This window comes from Macrobrachium nipponense, chromosome 9 (assembly GCF_015104395.2).
Source record: "Macrobrachium nipponense isolate FS-2020 chromosome 9, ASM1510439v2, whole genome shotgun sequence".
NCBI classification, from domain to species: Eukaryota; Metazoa; Arthropoda; class Malacostraca; order Decapoda; family Palaemonidae; genus Macrobrachium; species Macrobrachium nipponense.
Window position 1 is genome coordinate 51,331,705 of NC_061110.1, and position 22,651 is coordinate 51,354,355.

Sequence of the window (22,651 nt, forward strand, 5' to 3'; positions counted from 1 at the left end):
AGTCTAAGATTACCCTTCTTTTTTGTGAGCCTTTCTTTGGAACGCTGAACAAGCGCCCTTGAAACTTTAATCTGTTGACTCTCGCTATAGCTCCTTTCTGAAGGAGGTCCTCCGCATACTCCGTCAATTCTTTGGATGGAAGTTGGCGGAAAGGTCTGGATGGGGGAGGGTTCGCTACCCAACTCCAACCCAGGCCTTTTGACACAATGCTTTGTGCCCACTTGCTGAAATTCCACCGGTGGCGGAAGTGAAACAGCCTCCCTCCTACCTGAAAGTCCTCATTGGTGTTGGTAGCCTCCGCGGCCTCCCCTGAAATGCTTTCCCCTATTAAAGGGCCCTCCCGATCCTCTCTGACGAAAGGATCGTTTACCTCTGCCTCCCTTACCCGAGCGGTCATACTTCTGGGTAGCCTGGCTCTCGAAGACTTGATTGAAGGCTGGGGAGAGAGCGTAAGAGGTGGAGGGTTGAGGCTGGGGGGAAATGACATAGATGGGCTGCGATTGAGCCTTGGAGGTAGAAGGTTGGGCTGCTTGCACCAACGGGACAGCTGGAACAGGCTGGTTAAAGTGTGGCTGTTTCTTCTGGTAAGGCTGGAAACGTCTGGGTTTCTTCTGAGCCTTACCTCTGACAACTTGATCTTGGCGTCTCTTGGCCGTAAGACCCCAACGATCTTTAAGGCTTTGGTTAAGCCTTGTAGCCTCTGCCTGGACCTCCTTCACCATCGCATCTGGGAAGAGGTCTGCTCCCCAGATGTTCGATGCAAGCAACTTATTCGGTTCATGCCGAATCGTTGCTTCTTGAAGGACATGTTTCCTACAGTTTGTCCTAGCTGTGGCGAACTCAAACATATCAGACTGCACCGTTTGAGTCAGGGACTTGGTGATTAGCTTAAAAAGTGGCTCCGAACCATAGGAAATGGTAGCCACCTCAGTCATGGCCATGGTATTAATAGACCTGGCCAACCTAGACTTGGCCTCAAATTCTGCCTGAATGAGGCTATCTGGAAGTCTAGGTAGCTTCTCACCAAACTGCTCCATAGCACAGTCTGGTTTGAGTTTGCCCGCAGAAAAAGTGTTGGGCAGATCTTCCCACAACTCACCGGCTGAGGGAAGTAAAGGAGACGTAGGGTCCGCTTCTTTCAGCTGAGGCAAGGAATCCCCCTTCTGGGCTGCTGGAATGGTAACCGTCGCAATCTTTGTCAAGAAAGGGAGCGGGGTACTCTCTTCCATTGTAAAGATTGTGAAAGGACTCTTGAACGGCTGTATTTTCGTGTTCGAACAGTCCATGTCCTCTAAACACCTGAGCCATTCTCTTTGAGCCTGGTCTCGTGAATAGAGGACTGTTTCCTTGGGTACCTTATCGTCTCGAGTCATGGCCGAGGCGGTGAGCCTGGCGTAGCCGATGAACGGAGGCTGAAGGTCTTCCGGGTAGAACTCGAAGTCTTCAATCCTCCGAGTTCCACATTCCGGGATAGAAATAAGCCCGTCCTGGAAGGGGGCGTATGACGCTACTCTCCAAGGATTGTTCATACTGAACGGAGGTAGAGAGTCATACGGAGGCAATTGCGCTCCCCCTGTGTTGAAGGGTGGGGGAGAAGCTAGCGGAGCTTGGCTCAGTCCGGCTATAATGTTGTCCTGGGAGTTGATCCTATCAGACAACCGGGAGAACATCTGTTCCATACTGGTTTTTAGAGACCCCACCAGATCGCCCACTTGCTGCAACAGGCCAGTGTTGGAATCCAAAGCCGGAGCTGCTGCGGAGGTGGACGGGTGGCTCTGAACCGGAACCAAAGGTAGTGGAACGGTTGACTCCGCTGGAGTGTGTGATCTCTCCCTGGAGGATCTACTCCTAGAGGATTTGGAGCCGGACCCGGAAGCTTTAGACCTCTCTGCTCCGGGGTTTTTAGCCGGAGACTTACGAGACGATGATGACGCCGACGCCGTCTTTTTAGACGACGACGACGTCTTAGTCAAGGTTTTTACTTGTCCTTTGACCTTAGGTCTAACGGAAGCATCAGGAGAAGTATACAGTTCTGTACCTGTAAAGCCTTGGAAGGATGGAGAGTTTGCAGGGGTAGAAGATCCAGTGGCACCCAAGGGCATCCCTTGGGCGTCCAACGTACTCACCTCGACCAACAGGTCGTCTACACCTACCATGGGTTCAATGTTAAGGTCTAATGTCGCGACTTCCGAGGAAATATCCTGGCCTGGATCCGTCAACGAGGCAGCGAGCTGTTGCTGGATGAATGCAATAGTCGGGGCTGCCTCTGCTGGGTCGACGTAGCCCGTTGACTTGCCTCCGGGGAAGATCAGGACCGCCAACCTCTTCTCAAGGATGTAGGGCATACCCTTGGCGGCGTTCTTCCCAAAACCGCCGACCCAGGCCCGCAGGGTTGCCAGTGCGGTGTCCTTCACAGCCGGAGCCTGAAAGAGAGGGTATTCATTAGTTTTTAAGCTTAAACTTAAAACTAAAACTAAATTAGGCTTAACTAAAATTATAGGGGATGCGAAATCCCCTGTATTTTTATCTTAAGTTTAGGAAGATTAGAATTTTTTAAAACTTAAGAACTATAACGAAGTAGGGACTGGCTAACGGAGTTGGAAATACTTACCCCGTCTAAGAGCTGGCTCACCAGATCATAACAGATGGTGCATGTCTCGTGATACCAGACTTGGATATCCCCGTGCGGAGTCGCGCATGGAGCATGGGACCGGCAAACTTCATGTCCACAGGGGTCTTGAAGCGTGGCGGTGCATCCCGGATGCTCACAGTTGGTGGTCTGTAAGTGAAAAGACACATGAGCATCTTAAAGGCTATCACTTACAGGCTAAAGGTTAGAAGAACTCCGCTGCATGCCGGAGCTCGGAAAAAATTTGGGCATAACCCCTCCCTTACCGCCTGAATAGGCTATAACCCCGGAGAGATCCGGTGAGGCAGACAAGGGAGGGGGATGGTTTAAGGTAGCTTAAGATAAACTTACTTAGTTTAACATAACTAATTCTTAAACCTATATAAAACGAACGTATAGGACTAAGTCCCGTGCGTGGCGGAGCGTGTCGCGACCTCAGCGCGACGGAGGTGTAGTAGAGACCCACTGTATGTCTCAGTCCACCCTGCGGGGTGAACTAGCACCTTTCCACTTGGATACCGGAGCTCCGGTAGAAAAGGAGCCCCAGTAAGGTGGGAAAGGGCGAGAGGGCACACAGACTCGCACTAGCAACGGAGAAGCGACGGAGGGGGGAAAGGCCAGTCCCCCCCCCCTAGCCATCCGGCCGGACCGAGAAGCAGGAGGGGTCGAGTCCAGTCTGGGTCTGTCCCGCCCCTCTACTCCCTCCGCCTGGGGGGAGAGGGAGGCAGGCTCGGGTATGCGGAGCGAGCGTGGGTAGACCAACCCTCCCCCCGGCCCTATGGAAGAGCGGGAGGAGGGAAGATGACTGGACAGGCGTCTGGCTGCTCCGTGATCACGTAGTGACCACGGGGCGGTAAACAATGAACGATAAGGCCTAGAATACACAACCAGCTGATCAGAGAGAAGCTATAAGGAAGCATCCGAACTGAAGAGCGGTAGCGCATGGGCCCTATGGGCCATAACCTAGGCCAGGTGAAGCCAGACGCCTACACTAACAAAAACATAATAAATTACATAAAACATGAAAGAAAGAAAACAAAATAGTAGGAGAAAAAATCCAGGAGTGTACGACTAACCCGAAGGAAAGTCTACCACTCAAAGCTAGCCGGGGCCGATACTAAGAGCCGTGGCTAGGGTCTGGATGGAAGAAGCCTACGTAAGGTAAAAAGACATGCATGCATGACATAAACCGCGTAGACTGTACCCTAAAACAATTAGGATGATTAACAATAGAGCGTACTAAAGTAAGGGAAGGTTCTGGGTATGGGAGACCAAGAACGAACCCGCCACGAGGCAGAACCATGCTGCCATGCTTCCGACCTAGAGTCCGTATTTATACCTAAAAAACGGCAAATACTGACTCAAGGACGGAAAAAACCAATTAGCAATAAACATTGAGTACTTAACTTAGCTGCTGCGATGGCTGCACGCTCCATGATAAGTAAATCCAAAAATAAGGGCACAAAAACACAGAGCAAAAAAGGGCACGTGTATACAGTGTGCGCTAACTGAAAAGGATGGCCACCAGAGGCGCAGCAGTCGGCAGCATGGGATGGAGTAGTAGTAGTTGCTGCCCACTCTGTGGGTCAGCTCTCCTCTTGTGGGGATTTTGTAGTGGGAGATTTCTATTGGCAAACGGCTCGTGGTAGTGGTCTCACTCGCCATAGTGTTCATACCGACACCCTCTTGGTGGGTGAGCGAGTCAGTTGTACTGACCTTTTTTCTTTATTTATTTATTCTCTGGTATGTGTTAGTACATTTACCCTAGAAATAATAGATTAAAGGATATTTCGCGCAGCGACACGAGCTGAGCCCGAAAAGATATATATATATATAATTATTATATATGATATATATATATATATATATAATATATTATATATATATATTATATATATATCATATATATATATATATATATATATATATATATATGCTATATATATATATATGTATATATATATATATATATATATATATATATATATGTATATATATATATATATATATAGATATATATGTATATATGTATATATATATATATTATGTATATAATATATATATATATATATATATATATATATATATATATATATATATATATATATACATACATATATATATATATATATATATGTATGTATGTATGCAGGACAATTCAGCGTATGACAATTCAGCTTAAGAGACAATTCTGCGCATGACGATTCAGCTTAAGGGACAACTCAGCGCATGACAATTCAGCTTTGAGACAATTCTGCGCATGACGATTCAGGGCAAGGATTATTCGGCACAAAGACATTTTGCAAAATAAAACAAAAACATGGAAAACGAAGAAAACAGTCATCAAATTAATCTTTTATTTGTAACATTGAATTTTAAAAAGTAGACAAAAATATTTATTGAAATGACATAATATAAATTATTCCTGTACAAAAATATTCATACTAATTTATTCTGCAATTCATGAGGTGGCTTATATTTTTTAAGTATTTCATTTTGCTTGCTGGATTCCCATATTTACTAACTGGCGTTTTTATTGTCTTAGCTGTTCTCTGATAATTTGCTTTTTTTCTGGAATCGTCGTGTCCAGCTCTGATTCTCAGTATCCTTTTCTCTGCGTTGTCTTGCTCCAATTTCAAAAACTCCACATCCTTCACAGAACATATGAATAATAGAATGTGATGACGACCTTTCTCTGATAAAATCCTCTCCATGGGGCTTTTTTGTGTGTTTTTTTGTTTTAGCTCAGCGAAAGTTTGTAAAAAAACTACGCTCCAGAAAAGGAAATACATCCAGTCGAGAAAAATACCAGTAACTATTATTCGCTTGTTGTTATAGCATAAATAACAACCGTCAATTGTTCGATGGTTGAAAGTGTAAACAATCTTATATTATTACCAATATTTTTAACTGCAAGTAGTTAGTTTTGTTTTCTGCCGCCAAATCAGAAATAAATTAGTATAATTTCCAACATCTTATTTCAATAAATGTCATATTTCATTTTTTGAATTTCAAAAATAATTTACAAATAAAAACTAATTTGATAACCGTTTTCTTAATTTTCCATGCTTTACCTTTATTTCTCCAAATATTTTGCCAAATTGTCTTTGCGCTGAATAGTTCTTGTGCTGAATCGTCATGCGCTGAATTGTCACGTCCTGAATTGTCGGCGCTGAATTGTCCTGCGCGGAATTGTCGGCCCATGATATCAGCAATAGGTCACCAAACAGCACATGACAAATATGTACGTAAGTAGCCACATGAAAGGTGAAAAATTAAAGACCAGGTATCAAGCGCTTTCGTGTATTCCGTACACTTCTTCGGGGTACAAAGTAAAATAGATAAATAGAAACATAAAACAAGAAAATTTCACAGAACAAAGATCAAAGCCATTAACAAGCAAATTATCGTTACAAATTGTCACTACCAAACAAGAAAGAATACTTTAAACGTGCTTAAGAACTGAAACTGCAGTTAGTGTAACAGGCTGTTACTAAAAGGTGACATTGTATTTCCCTACAATTTTATAAACAAAGTAACTATCTAATTTAAAAAGACCTGAACTCAGATTCATGAGTTGATCGTTAAAATGCTTAATGAAGGCAGATTCAATTGTTTCTTTTTACAATATGGTTACAAAATATTAACTCAGATGCATTTTTCCAGTCTATACTATGATTAAAATCGTTCATGTGTACAAATAAAGCACTTGTCGATTGACCTGATCTAACTGCGTAAAGCTGGTATTACACTAGTCATTTCTTGATCGCGGTTTTGGCCAGCATCCAGCCGATGCTCGCGAGCAAAAGTGTTGTATCGTCACACTAGGACCTCGTGGTTTCGAGGAGCAGTAGGAAAAAGTAAACAAAACTGATCAGCTGATATCATCATGGCGCCCAGAAATTGTCAGACGTTTGCAAGATGTGCTGCAATGATTGTTTTCTCGGAATCTTACGTGAATGCAAGAGTAACAAAAAACGTTTGTGGGTTCGAGAGTGGCTCAAGAGAAGAGAAGCCAAAGGTCCGGGAGTAAGTCCTATCAGCAGCAGCCATCTTGTTTGTTTACACTTATCGGTCGCTTGCAGTTTGTGGCTCACTGCTTCCCGTCGAGATGGGAAGCAAAGATCTCGAGCTAAAAGCTCCCAGTTGTCCATTTTTGGCAGCAACGGCTCGCGGCTGGAGAAAAAAAGACCTAGTGTGAGGCCACCTTAACGGTGTTGATTTAGACGGTAATCTGGTTCTTTACTAGTTTGACCAAGGTATTTGTAATTACATCAAGCACAAGGAATCGTGTAAATACATCCACTAGTTTGTTTTCGGGAATTACGCACAATGATATTTTGAAGCGTTCCTGAATTTTTGTATACCACATTTATCTTGAAAGTTTTCAGTAATTTCTGAATAAAATAAAGACTTACATTATATGGCAGTGTCAAGATATTTTCTCCCACAAAAGGCTCCCTATTGTTGCTGGAATAAAAATATTTCTAGCTTTCTGCAAAGATTTGTCAATTAAAAACTTTGGGTATTTTAACCTATTTCCTATGTCATAAATTTTACAGTTCTCGGAGTCTAGGAATTCCGGACTGCATATCCGTAGTGCCCTTAAAAACATGCTACAAAAAACTGAAAGTTTTACATTAACAGGGTGGTCTGAATAATAGTGGATATAAGAACAGACATTAGTAGGTTTCCTGTAAACATCAAACACAAAGCTTCTATCCCTTCTATGAACCAAAACATCTAAAAACGGTAATGAACAATTATTTTCTTCTTCAACTGTGAATTTAACCCTCTTACGCCAAAGCGGTAAAAAAAAAATTGTCTCCCATGTGCCGGAGGTGTTTCAGAGTGAGCGCGGAAGCGGAAAAAATATTTTTTTCAAAAAATCACAGCGCGCTTAGTTTTCAAGATTAAGAGTTCATTTTTGGCTCCTTTTTTTGTCATTGGCTGAAGTTTAGTATGCAACCATCAGAAATGAAAAAAATTATCATTATCATATATAAATAATGCAATATATGATAGCGCAAAAACGAAATTTCATTTATAATTGTATTCAAATCGCGCTGTGCGCAAAACGGTTAAAGGTAACAAGTTACTTTTTTTTTTCGTTGTAATGTACACTAAATTGCGATCATTTTGATGTACGAAATTAACTCGTACATCAAAGCTGAAAAGAGTTGGTTGTGGTAACTAATACATCGCGCAGTTGCATTTTTTTCTGGTTTCACAAATTGATGGTGAAATGTAATTACAGTGGTCTCCCCGTATTTGTGGGGGATGCGTACCAGACCCCCCTCCCCCCCCGTGAATAGTTAGAACCCACAAATAGTTGGAACCCCTATAAAAATGTTGAAAACAGCCTATTGTGTTAGTTAAAACTCAAGAAAAACCCACTAAAAATTTTATACTTGGTTCTTTTAATAGTTTTATCACAAAAAGTGCATTTTATGATGAAATTGATAAAAAAACAGGAATTTGTGGATATTTCCCATAGAAAAATACAGCGAATATGCAAAATTTCCGCAAATAATCCGGGAAACGTTCCCGAGAGAAATCTGCGAATGTGTGAGTCTGCGAATCCGAAGAACGCAAATATGGGGGGTCCACTTGAGTCATTTTAATGTAATGTTTTTTTCTCTGTCATTTCTTCTACTGTTTTTCTTATTATGCGCAAACTGTGGCGATTTGGCGCAAAAACCAGAGGTAATTATTTCACGAGGAAAACGGGGTGGAAAGTTTGTCAAATTTCTGTTAAGCTGAGAAATATTATAACAGGTCCATGTGGTGGTCCCTTGCGGTATGGGTTTATTGGGGGTGAATTTTTTGTGGCTATAATTTTTGGGGCTGAATATTTTGTGGCTATAATCTTTGGTGGTGGATTTTTTGTGGTTATAATTTTTGGCGGTGATCTGTGGTTTTACGAGCCAAAGATGTGGGTATTGCGGTTCTTGTGGTGTTATGGCTTTTGGGGGGTGGCACTACTGGGTTGTAGTTTTATGGGTCCCTATGAAGGTGTTGTATTTTTATATTCACCAGTGGTTATATTTGGCAGTATATTGTGGTTTTCTGTGGTTTATATCCTGACTAGGTGGTTATGCGGTTTTACATATATGTGGCAGTATCATGAATGAGTTATGTTTTCAAGGACAATTTTATAGTATCTTTGCGGATGCCCTAGGGATAATTTTTGAGGAATATGGTTCCATAGTATCAGTACAGATTTTTTGGCCATTTGAAGGAATAACGATTTCTAAGGTTGCAAGTCTGACTAGACAAGTCCATAGTGCGATTTGAGCACATGAGGTATACATACACAGGTGGCTTAATGCTGACAATGCTGTGATAAGACAGCTTGCTGATTTTTTCATTTGGAGTTGATTACTCCAAAAGGTTTGCACTGTTTTCAGGGATGTCGATTATGATATTCCATGAGGATGAATGTAAGGGGTCAATTCGGGTCAATACGATATGTTGCAGCAGCAAATTCCATTTTATATGGAAAAGTCCCGGATTATACATATATTTTTTTGCTCTCCGTGTATATTTTGTAATGGGAAAGTTGAATTATTATCATTATTTTTTCTTTCTCCTACAAGGGAAACTTGTAATTGGGTTAAGCTTTACATAGCATTTCTATTAAAGACAGGAGGTAGAATTTATCTGGGTATATGTGTCAGATAGAAGGGGTATTCGGCATTATATTTGGTGGAGGTTAGCTGTATAAACATTATAGGGGTTTTGCTATATAGGCATTGTGGGGTTTTTTGATAGTATATTTGTCAGATATAGGATTACTTATGAGGATTCAGTGGGTAAAGATCATATTTTGTTTTAGTGAGGAATTTTTAATAATTGACAATGAGATTGGGTATATTAGTTGATGACAGATTCATGTGTTAAAGTGAGACTTTAGTTATTCTATGATCATGTAGACTTTTCAAATAAGGACACACGGTGACTTTAGAGAATTCCCAACTTCACGCGATGGTGACGACGGAAACAACTTGGTTGTACAGTACCAGAGGTCAGATCTACTCACGCGCGGTGATGTTATGGATCGCCTTTGCAATGGATGAGATGTCGTCGGTGGATCGTCTCAGGATATGTTCTGGGACAAATCAGGAGTCTATAATCTTCTAAGAGGCGGGTGCGAGACGCACTTGCATGGAAGTCAGGGATATTTCAAGTTGACAACGCGGTGGGGGTTATGATTCCTTCATCGGAAGACGTCAAATCTACAGTTCAGCGACGGGGGTGTTGGATACACCTACAGGGGATGCAGACGCTGAATAATGGCGCATACCGAGTTGTTTCGAGATGGGTCACGCGCTCAGCCGGGGTCTACAATTATTCGACAAAGGTGTTCGTGAAACTTTTACATGGAACCACGAGGCGGTTCAAGTTCCACCTACATTGGAGACGGTTACGTTTCCACCGCTAGAGGATAACGGTTCCAGTCATTGCGGTTATGGTATCCATAATGATAGTCGAAATATGTGTTATAGGGGCTATCTTGCAAACATTATGAACCAGTATATACCAGTTGCCGATGTGGAGTGCGACGGGAGTGCACAAAAGACATAGGGGGCCGAACCATCTTAAAAAGGGCGCGGTTGTGAATGGTTAATCTCAGCTCTTTCTGGTTAGACAAAGGTAGCTTAGAGACAAGCGCCAGATTCCTCGAAGAATGCTGAAATGAAAAACAGCCAGGAAGGATGACCAATGCAATTTGAGGTCAGTGACGCCTCGGAAATCACATGCTTTGGACATGTGGCACCCGTGGTTCCTGGGCGCCCCGCAGGGCATGTCTGCATGTGTGTTCGTAGCATACGATATATGGCTTTGATGATGAGTAATCAGAATAAGAGAGGACACTCTTTGATTACTTGTGACAGGGAGCGGAACACACCTGGAAGAGGTGTTGAGAGGTGTTGAGGAGTGTTGCAGACCCATCGAATAAGGTGACGTAAGACAGAACTTTGAAAAAGTTAACCTTTGCAGTGATAAAATATGTGAGAGAAAGAGAAGTGTGGTGCAGTACACATTCCTTTTGATTAACTCTCATGGGTAAAGTGGTGTAATAATCGTTGTCTCTTTATTTCAGATGGGTTCAATGTCACCATATAGAAAAATGGATTCTGTAAGACGTATTTGACTTATTAAAATGGTGTGGTTAGTCGAACATTGTGAAATTACAGGGGGTACTTACTTAAACCTGATTTGGGAGAGGAAAATGACAGTTTAATATTTTTTGGGGGGTCAGAGTTAATTGATTTTATGCCACTTTAATTAATACATTTTGCTCCATTTTAATGTTAGGTAATTTGGGAAATAAAAAGTATATATTTGTATCTACGGGGATTCATTTCAGCCCAGCTTGCATTTCAGCTAACGCCCAGAGAGATTCAGCCACAGATCGAGGGTAGGTAGTTGCCTGATAGCAGTTTGTTTAATTTTGTCTAAACGAGAATCATTTGGTCCTAAAAACTCGTTTAAGATATATATATATATATATATATATATATATATATATATATATATATATATATGTGTGTGTGTGTGTGTGTGTGTGTGTGTGTGACTGGTAAAAATATTCTGCTATAACAGAATTCCATCTAATAAAACGAGCCCATAAAAACTCCAAAATATAGAGAGAAATATTATATTTCAGAGACTGCTGTCTCCCTCTTCAGGTAGATGAATGAGAAAAGTTACAGAAAAGGTGGTATTTATACCACCTTTCTGTAACTTCATATAACACATTGTTTCATCACTTTACACTCTTAATTTAACTTTTGAACACATTAATAATACAAAAAATGAGAAAAGGGTGACTTTTAGGGTTGGCTGGAACAAATTTCTTATGGGGATATTTGTTTCATACTTCAAACAAATTGTACTTCAAACATCCGTTCCAAGGCTTAGGTACTACTGTGTGTGTGTGTGTGTGTGTGTGTGTGTGTGTGTGTGTGTGTGTGTGTGTGTGTGTGTGTGTGTATATATATATAATATATATATATATATATATATCTATATATATATATAATATATATATATAGATATATATATATATATATATATATATATATATATATATATATATATATATATATATATATATATATAGATGAATTGCCACTCTCCCTCTTTGTACATTATATATTGTATATATTTTATTTTCAACAATGTGTACCTTTTCCCTATTTGAGTATTTCAGTCTCTTTTGCTTCAGCGTCATCTCTTGACCACGCAACCTACTTCCACTCTATGCTCCTTGCTTTTGTATTTTCAAACCTTTCTTCGGACCTTGACTATCGGGATGAAGTAGGAGTATACTTCCAACTACTAACTGTGACAGTTGTGATTGTTATATTGTTCTTACTTGCCATTCAGTACCGTAATTATATTGTAGAATATTTAATTAATGTTTGTGTTGGTGTTTTGATATTTAGTTTACATAATTAATGTTGGATTATTGGTATTATATTAAAGATAAATACATGAGCAGTGTTTTCTTTGTCACTATATGAGTAATAATGGTTTGTTGGTAACATACTAAGCTAAGATACGTTAAAAATTCTCTTAAGACCTGAGATATTCCATCGTAGAGGTGACAAAATGGGGGCCTGTCTGGGATTGTGAATCGTGAAAAGTGAATTGAATGGTTTACTGGTTTACGAACCCGCACAGAACCAGTGAAATACGAACCGTAAGATTTTGTAACACTGCTCTTAATCCTCGATCGTTCATTGTTAACGTTTTGTTGTTATAGTGGAAGTATACTCCTCACTCGCTTGCTCAGGCATCAGTAATATGGAGGAATAGCTGTCAACAATCGTTAGTCCGCTGGGTACTACAGCCTTCTTTGTGCTTTCTTTTTTGCCCGCCCCATATTATGAGCTGCAATTAAGGGTTACTCTCGCGACAAATAGTCCGAAATACGCTAGTTTTGTGTTACCTCGGGCATCATTCATTAGCCAAGTTGAACCTTCAGATTTTTTAAAATCCGTTCTGTTAATTCTGGGTATCATGCTTTCATTATCCGTCCAACCTCCTTTTACTCTTGGACATCGATGTAAAAGCCATCCTCGCCCGTCAAATCCTTTGTTATGGGTATCATGTTTTCGTTATCTCTCTAATCACTTAATGATCATTAGACAAACTTAAGCCATCCTGTCCCATCAGTTCATTTTGAACGCTCGTGTTGCAGTTATCAGTCTCGCCTACACTTCATTTTGAGTAACTCCATGCAAGTCAGATACGGCATCCTCCGAAATGGAAGCACACTCTAATTTTATGAGCTAATGCTCCTGCAGACCAGTCCAGGAAGCTCATACTTCAAATACATGAAAAGTATTTTTCAGAAGAGTATCCAGCTCTGAAGTCAAAAACTTAATTTTGGCCAAATTGAAAGCTAGCCTCCTGAAGGAGTCAATATGACTGAAGAAGTTTCCCTGGGAGGAGGCAGAAACTCTGAGGGCAAGAGCTTCTCCGGTCACGTACGAATGATGCCTCCTAGAAGACAGTTTTAAAGGAGGGAAACAAAAGTTGACTTTCCCTTGCTCTCTTTTCTACAAGAGCCAAACATCTATTCCTTTCAAGGCCTTCTTGGCTGACGAGGAAAGTAAGTATAGAAGCCAGGGAAGCTGGAGTAGCTGGCAAAAAAAAACTAGGAAAATTTGTTAACAAATATCAAAAGCAAAGAAGAATATGCTCTGGGAGGAGTTTCCTTTTCTACTTTCTCTTCTCCTTCTCCTTCCAAAGAGACAGGAGACAAGTTGGACAGGGCAGAGCAGGCACTGGGTGTTTTTAAACAAACCCAAAATACCATCAAGTTTCCATTGGATATCCACCATTGCAGGGTCAACAGAAGAGGAAGGAAGTTAGAAGCCCTCAAGGTTGCAGAAGCACTGCAGGTGTTGCAAGTACTGGCAAGTGTGGTGCAAACAAAAGACTAACTGAAGAGGGTTGAGGCGCCAACGGGAGCTGAAGCAACAATGGGAGCTGTGGGGCCGACGAGTCCTTGGGCGCAGATGGAGGCTCAGGCGCCAAAGGGAGCACTTGCAGTGGTGAGTGCTTTGGCACCAATGGGCGCTCACAAGATGGTTGATCTTGAGATGGTAAATGCACCAATGGGTGGTCGGGTGCCACGGGGCACCTTGAAGTCTCCGGGAGACTAGAAGTCAATGAATGCACAGGCGCTGATAGGCGCTCAGGTGCAAGGTACTTCTTAGGCCTAGAACATTCAGCAAGCACTGGATGATCTGACACTGACGGGAGCACAGGAGCCCCTTCTAGGATGGACACAAATACATTACTTACTATGAGCCTCCACGGACTTGGAACCAAATGTACGGCTGATGTGTGAGGCCAATGGACGCTAAGATACTGTCCTTGGTGTAGAAACACCCACTGGTACGATACTAAACAACTCCAAAGAAGATTTTCTAGAGGAGAAAGAACGTCTCTTGGGTGGAGAAGGCTTTTCTGGGCCAGGCTGTCCTTCCTCAACAGGGAAATCCTAGGAGAATCACTCGGGACTGTCCAAGAAACTACAAGACATGCGTTGCTCAGTAGGAAGATCACTTTTCAATGGATCAGATTCATCCAAAAAGCACCATAGGCGCCTGGTGGTCGATTCCTCTGAGCTAGACACACTCGAGGAAAGACAAAACACTTCCTTAGAGATGCCTTTCAGTGGAGCAAAGGTCGAGACCTGGGATACGACAACAGGATCGACCAAGGGGGCCGACTACCTCCTCCACTGCCCTAGAATTAACACTTTCATCAATTTTACCTACCTTGTGCATGAGAACTCCCAAATGTTCCATGGCCTGCAACATCATAGAAAATTTCTTATCTACTCGCTATTCGAGGCTGGCAACGGGAATGGGTTTGGGCGCAAGGGAACGAGGATTAGGATCAGGTTGTACAGCTTGAGACAAGGGAACAGGTGTAACAGAGGGAGAATGAGAAATAGAGACATAAACGTCAACCTGACTAGCTAAGACCTACCTACCACTAGCCCTAAATGCCACTTTCCTCTTTTATTCTCTTTCAAGCTTATTCATATGAGTCTTTAAAGTCTTCCTAATCCTATCTTCCCAATTCTCACATTCGTTACAAATTAACTGAGGTGAACAATTCTGACCCAAACAACTAATGCAAATGGAATATGGGTCATAACAAGCTTTGATTAGCCTAGTATTGGAGCCTTTACTGCAATACCTAACGCTTTGAGTACTATAGTAGATTCACATCAACTGTGCATTTGATGTCTACGCCCGTCCCTTACAACACTCCTGATTGGCTGTTGATAAGCCAATTGCAGGGCTGGAAATTCTCAGTCTCTCTCGAGAGTTCGCATAGGCAAGAGGTATATTCCTCTCCTAAGGGATACGTCTTTCAAATGTATCCCTCAGGAGAGGAGAAACATAGATCCTACCCATGTGAACTCTCTCGAGAGACTGAGAGTTTCCAGCCGTGATTGGCTTATCAACAGCCAATCAGGAGCGTCGTAAGGGACTGGCCTAGACATCAAATGGACAGTTGATGTGAATCTACTATAGTATCCGACATCGCTGGCTACTAATGTAAACAAAGTCTAAGTCTAAATTGAGACAAAACCAAGTCAAAATCATAATATGCTGGATTTCTCATAATAATAACTAACCAATGTCAAAACGGCTACCAAAGGTATGACTACTTCACCAAATGCCAGAGACATTGACTGGGAAGATTCTACCAGATTCAAAATTCCACTGCTGCTAACCACTGTTACGGTCATCAGCCAGTAGAAAGAACTAATTTGTTTTGCTGAGTTGGTTCCTCACTACCCCAGTAGGGGTGCGGTGATCACCTAGCCAAACAAAATAGAGCTAGTACCGCAAATTTTCAAAATTCTAGCTGCCGACAAATAGTAAAACTATAACTTTGTAATTACTTGGTAAGTTGCATACATAAAATCATGTTTTGGGACAACATTTAAGGATCGCATGACTCACAGGATCAGATGATATGTGATTATATATGCCAATGGTGGTTTTTTTGGGTGTGTTTTTTTTTTTACAGAATGTTACTGTCAGAAATCAAATAAGTTTGTGCATTTAAGGGCAACGTCAGTTTTGAAATCCAAAAAAGTCCAAAAACTGAAACACAGCTTGCCCCGAGGGTTTCAGATAATGGATTGTGAACCTGTAAGTACACTGTAAATAATTTTTATTATAAATATCTGTATTTAATCATGAACACAATATGAAAAAGTACAGTAATTAGTCAATACATAGTGTTGCTCTACCAAAAAGAAGTGATCTACTGATCATTTTAGGAATATGGTCTGTAGAAAAATTTGTAAATCGATGAAAGTTCTAGCAGAAAAATTAAAGATATATTTCACAAGATTTTGCAAAAAAATGAAGCGTAAAAAAGTGAAGTATGAAAGAGGGGGTCTATTAATTTATCCATGGCTATTCAAGAAGTTGGGAGATGCATGAGTTGATCATCTGGGTGGATGGGGGGTTGGCAGTAGGGGGTGGAGAGTCACTTGTGGTAGAAGGTGGCCCTACGCCCATACCTCTGCATGGGGTGTCAGTAAGCAACCGTTGTGGGGGGGGGACGGTTAGTCCTGGATTAGGTGTTATATCTTGAGACTTATATTAGTAACAAAATTCTTCCTTTAAGAACATCAAGGTGTTGAAATAGGCAGGAAACCTTGCAAGCCATTTATGTTAATTTTGCATGGGAGATTGTGGAAGATAAGAGGATCAGAGCTCGTGAGATATTTGACTCTCTGCTATGGCATTTAGCTTCACCGTGGAGCACAAATTGTGAATCACATCATGACATCTCTTCTCAGGTTTCAGGTGAGGTGATTCACAATTGTTGGGATTTGGTCCAGCAGGCAAACATGAGGTTCTTTTCTTTTTTCAACTGGCTTGAGTCTGCCAACCGCCAGTCCCACCTTGATTATCATCTTCATCATCCAACACGGGACTACTGGCTACAGTATTATATATGGATTTATAAAAAAAAATGCACAAATATGTTAACTCCACTGCCCAGTGGAAGGAAATACTGCCACTCAAAACTTCATATTTACACTTATAGAGTTTTAGCTCCAATAACAGAAACTTGTTATTTACACCAAAGTTGAGTATTTCCAGAGAAATAGTCATAAATAATTGGGTAAATAATTATGGGCATTAATGGGTTCAGGGGGACTGATACATCTATACATTTGTAGGCAACATATGGAATAATTATAATGGGTTTGTTCTGAAGGAATGAGGATTTTATAGAAATGTGAACAGCATGGATGACTAAACTAAGAAAGAGACAATTAACTGTTGAAGATCATTAAATCCGCTGGCAAAATTATACAGTTAATAAGTATATCTGATATTTTTTTCTTTAAGTGGGAATAAAATATCAGCATTTCAAACTAAACACAAAATTGGGCTAATTATAAGCAATGGCTTTGTGATGAAATTAAAGATCATTTCATGTCTATCCAAGGGAAGATTCCATGACAGTCCTTTGGATATAGTACACTGAACAACAAAATATTAATTAATGTTACTGTTAGTACAGTAATAAAAAGTATTCTACCAACCTATAAAATAAACAGTGATCTGTGATTTTCATCAGTTCTTAAACAATAAGACAGCAGGAATTAAAAGTAGAAATTTCAAATATTTAAAATAACTGGAGAAGTAGTGTGAAAATATTTACCTGCTCCCAAGAACTTTGAGATTTTCGTGACTAATTCCATGACCATTGTCAACTACTTGAATCCTGAAGATGCTGAGATCAATCCTAACAGCTATGCATGTCGCTTTGGCATCCAGACTATTTAAAACCTGTAAGTTATCGAAACTAAAGTAAACTATAAACCAATAATAATTGTATATAAAATCACAACAAAGAAACACAAAAATAATCTGATAATTATTACATACTATTATTATTATATTATTATAATTATTATTATCACTGTAAGATGTTTTAGTAATGTCAAATCATGCTTAATTAGTAAATACAGACTCATTGCCTCTTAAGGGGAACGCTGACACCATAAGGCCCCACTATAACGTAAGTATTAATAACTTCCTTATGATTGAAGGGATTTGCTTGAAATTTTTACTGCTGGTTCTTTAACTTATAATGAAATTTTGCACAGAGAATTAGTTAGAAATTCGAGGTCTAAGTTAATTTTGTTTACATTTGAAAAAAATTATGACGCCACTCTTAGAAAATAATAAACCAAATAAAAAGCTTCACTCAAAAATCAGTTTAGCCCTGTGCAAATCAAGGTAAATATACTACGCTCTGAAAGTTTTATTAACTTTCGTTCAGTCTTCTTGGATTTATAAGAACTTATTTTTGAAAAAAAAAGTTTTGATAAAAGCCCCCCCCAAAAATGCTTATTTTGTAATAACTACAAAACTATGCCAGTTAGAAGGCTGACTTTTGTACTAAAACTATTTTGTTATATAAGAAATATGCCCTGAAATTTACAATGTGATCAACCGAATAGAAATGTGATTTCTTGATTTCTACATTGTACCTAAATTCGCATTTATATTTTTATGTAATGCTTGCAAATGAATTTGAAACTTTCACAGTCAGAATGCTGATTTTTGCACTAAAATTAAAATTTTTAGAAGTAATTGTATTTTTCCTAACTATACAAACCTGAGGTCCTTTACATAAGGAATTACTTTCAGCGTAGACTGGAAATCGGTCATTAAAGAATAACAAGGTAGTTAGGCAGTAACTGCTTGTCTGATAGTCGGGAGTCCTGCCCGACTGGACGTAAACATTCCACTTTACTTTAGGCCTAGGAACAGATTGAGGGGTGGCATGAGGGGTGGACCTCAGGTTTTTATAATTAGGAAATATACAATTTACTTTAAAAAAAATTTAATTTGTTCCTACATGTAATACAAACCCTCGATCCTGTACATAAGGAAGGCTCACTGATTGGTAAGAGGAATCTGATCAGAGTCTTATGAACAGACTGGTGTTCGCCCAACCCAGGTTCCTATCCTGGTCATAAGAGCAAGGAGGGGAACCTGGCCTCTGTTCAATTGATTGGAGTATGAGAACTGCGAGACCAATGGCCAGACCTCTGGACCAATTCATAAGAGGGAGGTAAACGTAGCCTCTTATGAATAGCAAACAAGAACTTATAGTCGGAAGCAAGAGGACAAATATACAAGTATGTATTGGGTTTGTCTCATGCTAATGTCTTCTTTCCACCCTTGTTAAGGAAGGGATGGATGCTTCTATAACCTAATGAAAGGGGATAGAATGGAGCTCAGTAATATAGCTTACATGCATCGGCCACCCATTCCAGCATGTGATGACCACAGCTCTCTGCCCATAGGAAGAGAGGAGAATGAAGGAGGAAGAAAAGCCGGTCACACACTCATTCACACCCATTCATATGGCTACACAAGACGAGATGCAACCTTGTCCAGTTAGAGGAGCTGGATAAGCTACACAACTTGTTGAGCAGCCACCACAGGTCCCAATGAAATGGTATCCAAGGACCGAAGGAAGAAGGAGGTGAAGGTGGTCTGGTTAGACCAAACCCCTGCCTTCAATACCTGTGAAACCAACAGGTTCTTGGGCTTCATAGGCTCTCGGACGAAAGGTACCAGTGTTGAACCTCCCTTGGGAGGAGTACGCTTTCTTTCTTGGTTACCCCGGTGATAACGAAGAGGTGTTGACACTCAGGCTGGAGATGACGAGTTCTCTTCAGAAAGCGCCGTAGCACTCTTAATGGGACAAAGTAGCATCTCATCTGGGTCATTACCACAAAAGTCCTCTAGGGAGGGGATCGTAAAGGACTCGAATCTAGCATCAGGGACCAAAGGGTTCTGAGTCTTTGCTACAAAATCCAGGACAAAATCAAGTGTAAGGAATCCCCATCCCCTCGAGTGTTTAACATTATAAGAGAGACCATGAAGCTCGCCTACTCTCTTCACCAATGCCAGGGCCAGCAGAAAGACAGTCTTGAGGGTCAAATCCCTGTCTGACAACTCTCGTAGAGGTTCATAAGGTTCACGAGTCAAGCTCCTTAAGAAACGAGTCACATCCCACTCAGGAGGCCTGAGTTCCCTGGGTGGGCAAGACCTCTCGAAGCTTCTCATAAGGAGAGATATCTTCATAGAAGTGGAAATATCCACTCCTTGCAGTTTCAGGACCAGGGCCAAGGCAGATCTATAGCCTTTAACTGCAGAGACAGAGAGGAGCTTCTCTCGGTAAAGAAAGAATAGGAGATCCGCCATCTGTTGAAGACAGACCACTTTTTCCGGTACACTGGTGCAGAGGACTGTCTGAGGTATCCTGCCATCTCTGTTGCTACTTGGCGAAAAAATCCTCTTGCTCTCAAGAGATGGTTTGATAACCACCAGCTGTGAAGACACAGGGACTGTAGTGCCGAGTGGTACCGCTCTATGTGCGACTGACACAGTAGGTTGTGCCATGGGGAAATCTCTCGCAGTGCCTCGGAGAAAATCACATTGGGATACCAAACAGCCTGCTGCCATTTGGGAACCACCAGAATCTTCCGAAGATTGCTGGTGACCAGCACTCTGCTGATCACCTTGTGAATCAGACAGAATGGGGGAAAAGCGTATACTTCGAGGTTGTCCCACGGATGTTGAAATGTGTCCTCTAATGCCGCCCCATGGGTCCGGCACCACAGAGAAGAAAACCAGAGGTTTTCTGTTGTGCTGGGTGGTGAACAGGTCTACCAATGGACGCCCCCACAGGTCTAACAACCTTTCCACCATGTGTGAGTGTAGGGACCACTCTGTCCTGATCACCTAATTCTAGCGACTGAGCTTGTCTGCCACTATGTGGCAGAATCACAAGCTAAAAACAACAAAAGCAAACAAGACTTTCCCACATTACGTTAACAACTCCTGGCTTACAAATTTCCCCCAGCCACACCTTTCCCTTTACGTTACTTTAATTACTAACAGGATATGCTTGGTTCAGCAAGGCAAAAACACGATCTCAAACACATTTAATTACCAGGAAACTTGACACAATCAGGGCGAGAAGCTGTGCTGTCCACTGGATTCAGGTACTGAGACACAATAACCGCTGAATATTATACACCAAAAAAGGGATTTTGACGAAGGAAAAATCTATTTCTGGGGGAAGACCTGTGTTGCCCGGTGAAATGTTCCTATAGCACACATTTCTAGGTATAAATAGATGCTAAATATACCACAGAAAAAAGCCATATGGAATGCTGGAGTTACTAACCCCAGCTCGCTCACCCTTATAGGGTGTCGGTATAGCACAAGGGCGAGTGGAAGCCACTACCACAGATACTTTGCCAATTAGAAGTCTCCTCTCAAAATCCCTCTCTAGAGGGGTGCCGTTACAATGTCTAACTTCCGCTCGCTACTACTACTACCTCTGCCTGAAACCTTCATTCCTGGAATACGCACCCAATCTTGGGCCAGCTAAAGGGTGGGGAAAAAAGGAAAAGAGAGGGATGGGTTCACCGGGCGACACAGGTCTTCCCCCAGAAATAGACTTTTCCTTCGTCAAAATCCCTTTTCTGGGTTCGACCTGTGTCGGCCAGTGAAATAGTAGCAGAGAATTGGCCATACAAGCTTGGTAAACTACAAAACTTTATATAAGGAAAATAAAAATTTTCTTAAAATTATTGTTTTAATAACCAAAGTAAGAGTAGCAAATTACAAATGGTAAAAAGTACCAAATATGACCAAATCCAAACTATCCTGGGAAAAAAACAACAGGTAATGAACATAAAAACAAATATAATAATGAACTATGTACTTGTCCAGGAGTGGGTTGATGAGCAATCCCGACCGGAACATAAGGCAGAAAGGCAAGGATTACAAGCGAGGCCGGTAGGTGAGAGCGAGTATCAAAAGAAAAAAAAAGAGCAAAATAGAATACAGATATAGAGTTACAAAACTAGGCCATATCAGGGGAGACAATGCTCCCTGCAGCCACTGCCGAATATTTAAGGGCCTCTAAATTTTTCAGATAATGGCGTTTAAATACTATCGGGGATTTCCAACCCATATATTTTTTAAGATCCTTGAAGTTCATATTATGAAAATAATTAACTGAGGTAGCCACTGCCCGGATATCATGGACATGAGGAACTGAATCCAGATTGGCTTATTTAATAAAATAAAGAATTTGTTGTCTGATTGCCTTCAAGGAAATGGTTCCACCTTTCTCTCTAATAAAAAGGGGACCTGAAGATCTTTCAGAAGTTCTGCCCAGATAAGATTTTAATGTAACGATAGGACATAATAATGGGTCCTGTGGGAGAGGTACAATCTTCCATGGAGACCACCTGTTTTGTGGGTCTTCATTCTTTGCTAGGAATCTCCGATCTGGGGGAGAGCAGAACTTCTCCTGACGGGAGGAAATCAATATGATTTGGTTCTCTAGAGAGCCGACAGTTCAGATATTCTGGCGCCTGAGGCCAGACTCATTAGAAATAATGTTTTCCTGAGAAGGGTTATATATGAGCATGATTCATTATCAGTATCTGAAGCCAACCTGAGTACATCATTTAAAAACCAGGAGACCGTGTGAGGACGGTCCACTGGTCTCAGATGAGCACATACTTGAGGGATAGACGAGAAGTACGAATCTGTCAAATCAATATTAAAGCCAAACTGAAATATCTTCCTCAAGGCAGATTTAGTTTTAGTAATGGTACTAGCAGCTAGACCTTTTTCAAACAGAGTTCTAAAAAATGAAATTGCCAGATTCGTAGTCATCTTCTGGACATCTGATTCTTTAAGAAAGATGGCTAGCTTCCTTACTGCTGAATCATACTGCCTGAGTGTTGATTCTCTTTTGTCTGACTCCACGAACAGGATGTTTAGTGGGTCAATACTAGCATCCTTCTGTGCCGCAAACTTCATGAAGTCCATAAAGTTAGGGCATTCAGAATTCTTGAGGAAGCTGACACAGTCCAAGTTTGTACTATTTGAGTCAGTTTTGGGT

General features: G+C 41.1%; 1 protein-coding gene across 2 annotated transcripts in view; it reads right to left on the reverse strand.

Annotated features, from left to right (window-relative positions):
* The window catches only part of LOC135218299 (uncharacterized), a 313,398-nt gene that overhangs the window by 209,145 nt on the left and 81,602 nt on the right, over positions 1 to 22,651 (reverse strand). For both annotated transcript variants that reach the window (XM_064254517.1, XM_064254518.1), the window contains exon 3: positions 17,363 to 17,490. In XM_064254517.1, coding sequence (XP_064110587.1) covers positions 17,363 to 17,490 — 128 coding nt within the window. The remainder of the gene's footprint in view (positions 1 to 17,362; positions 17,491 to 22,651) is intronic.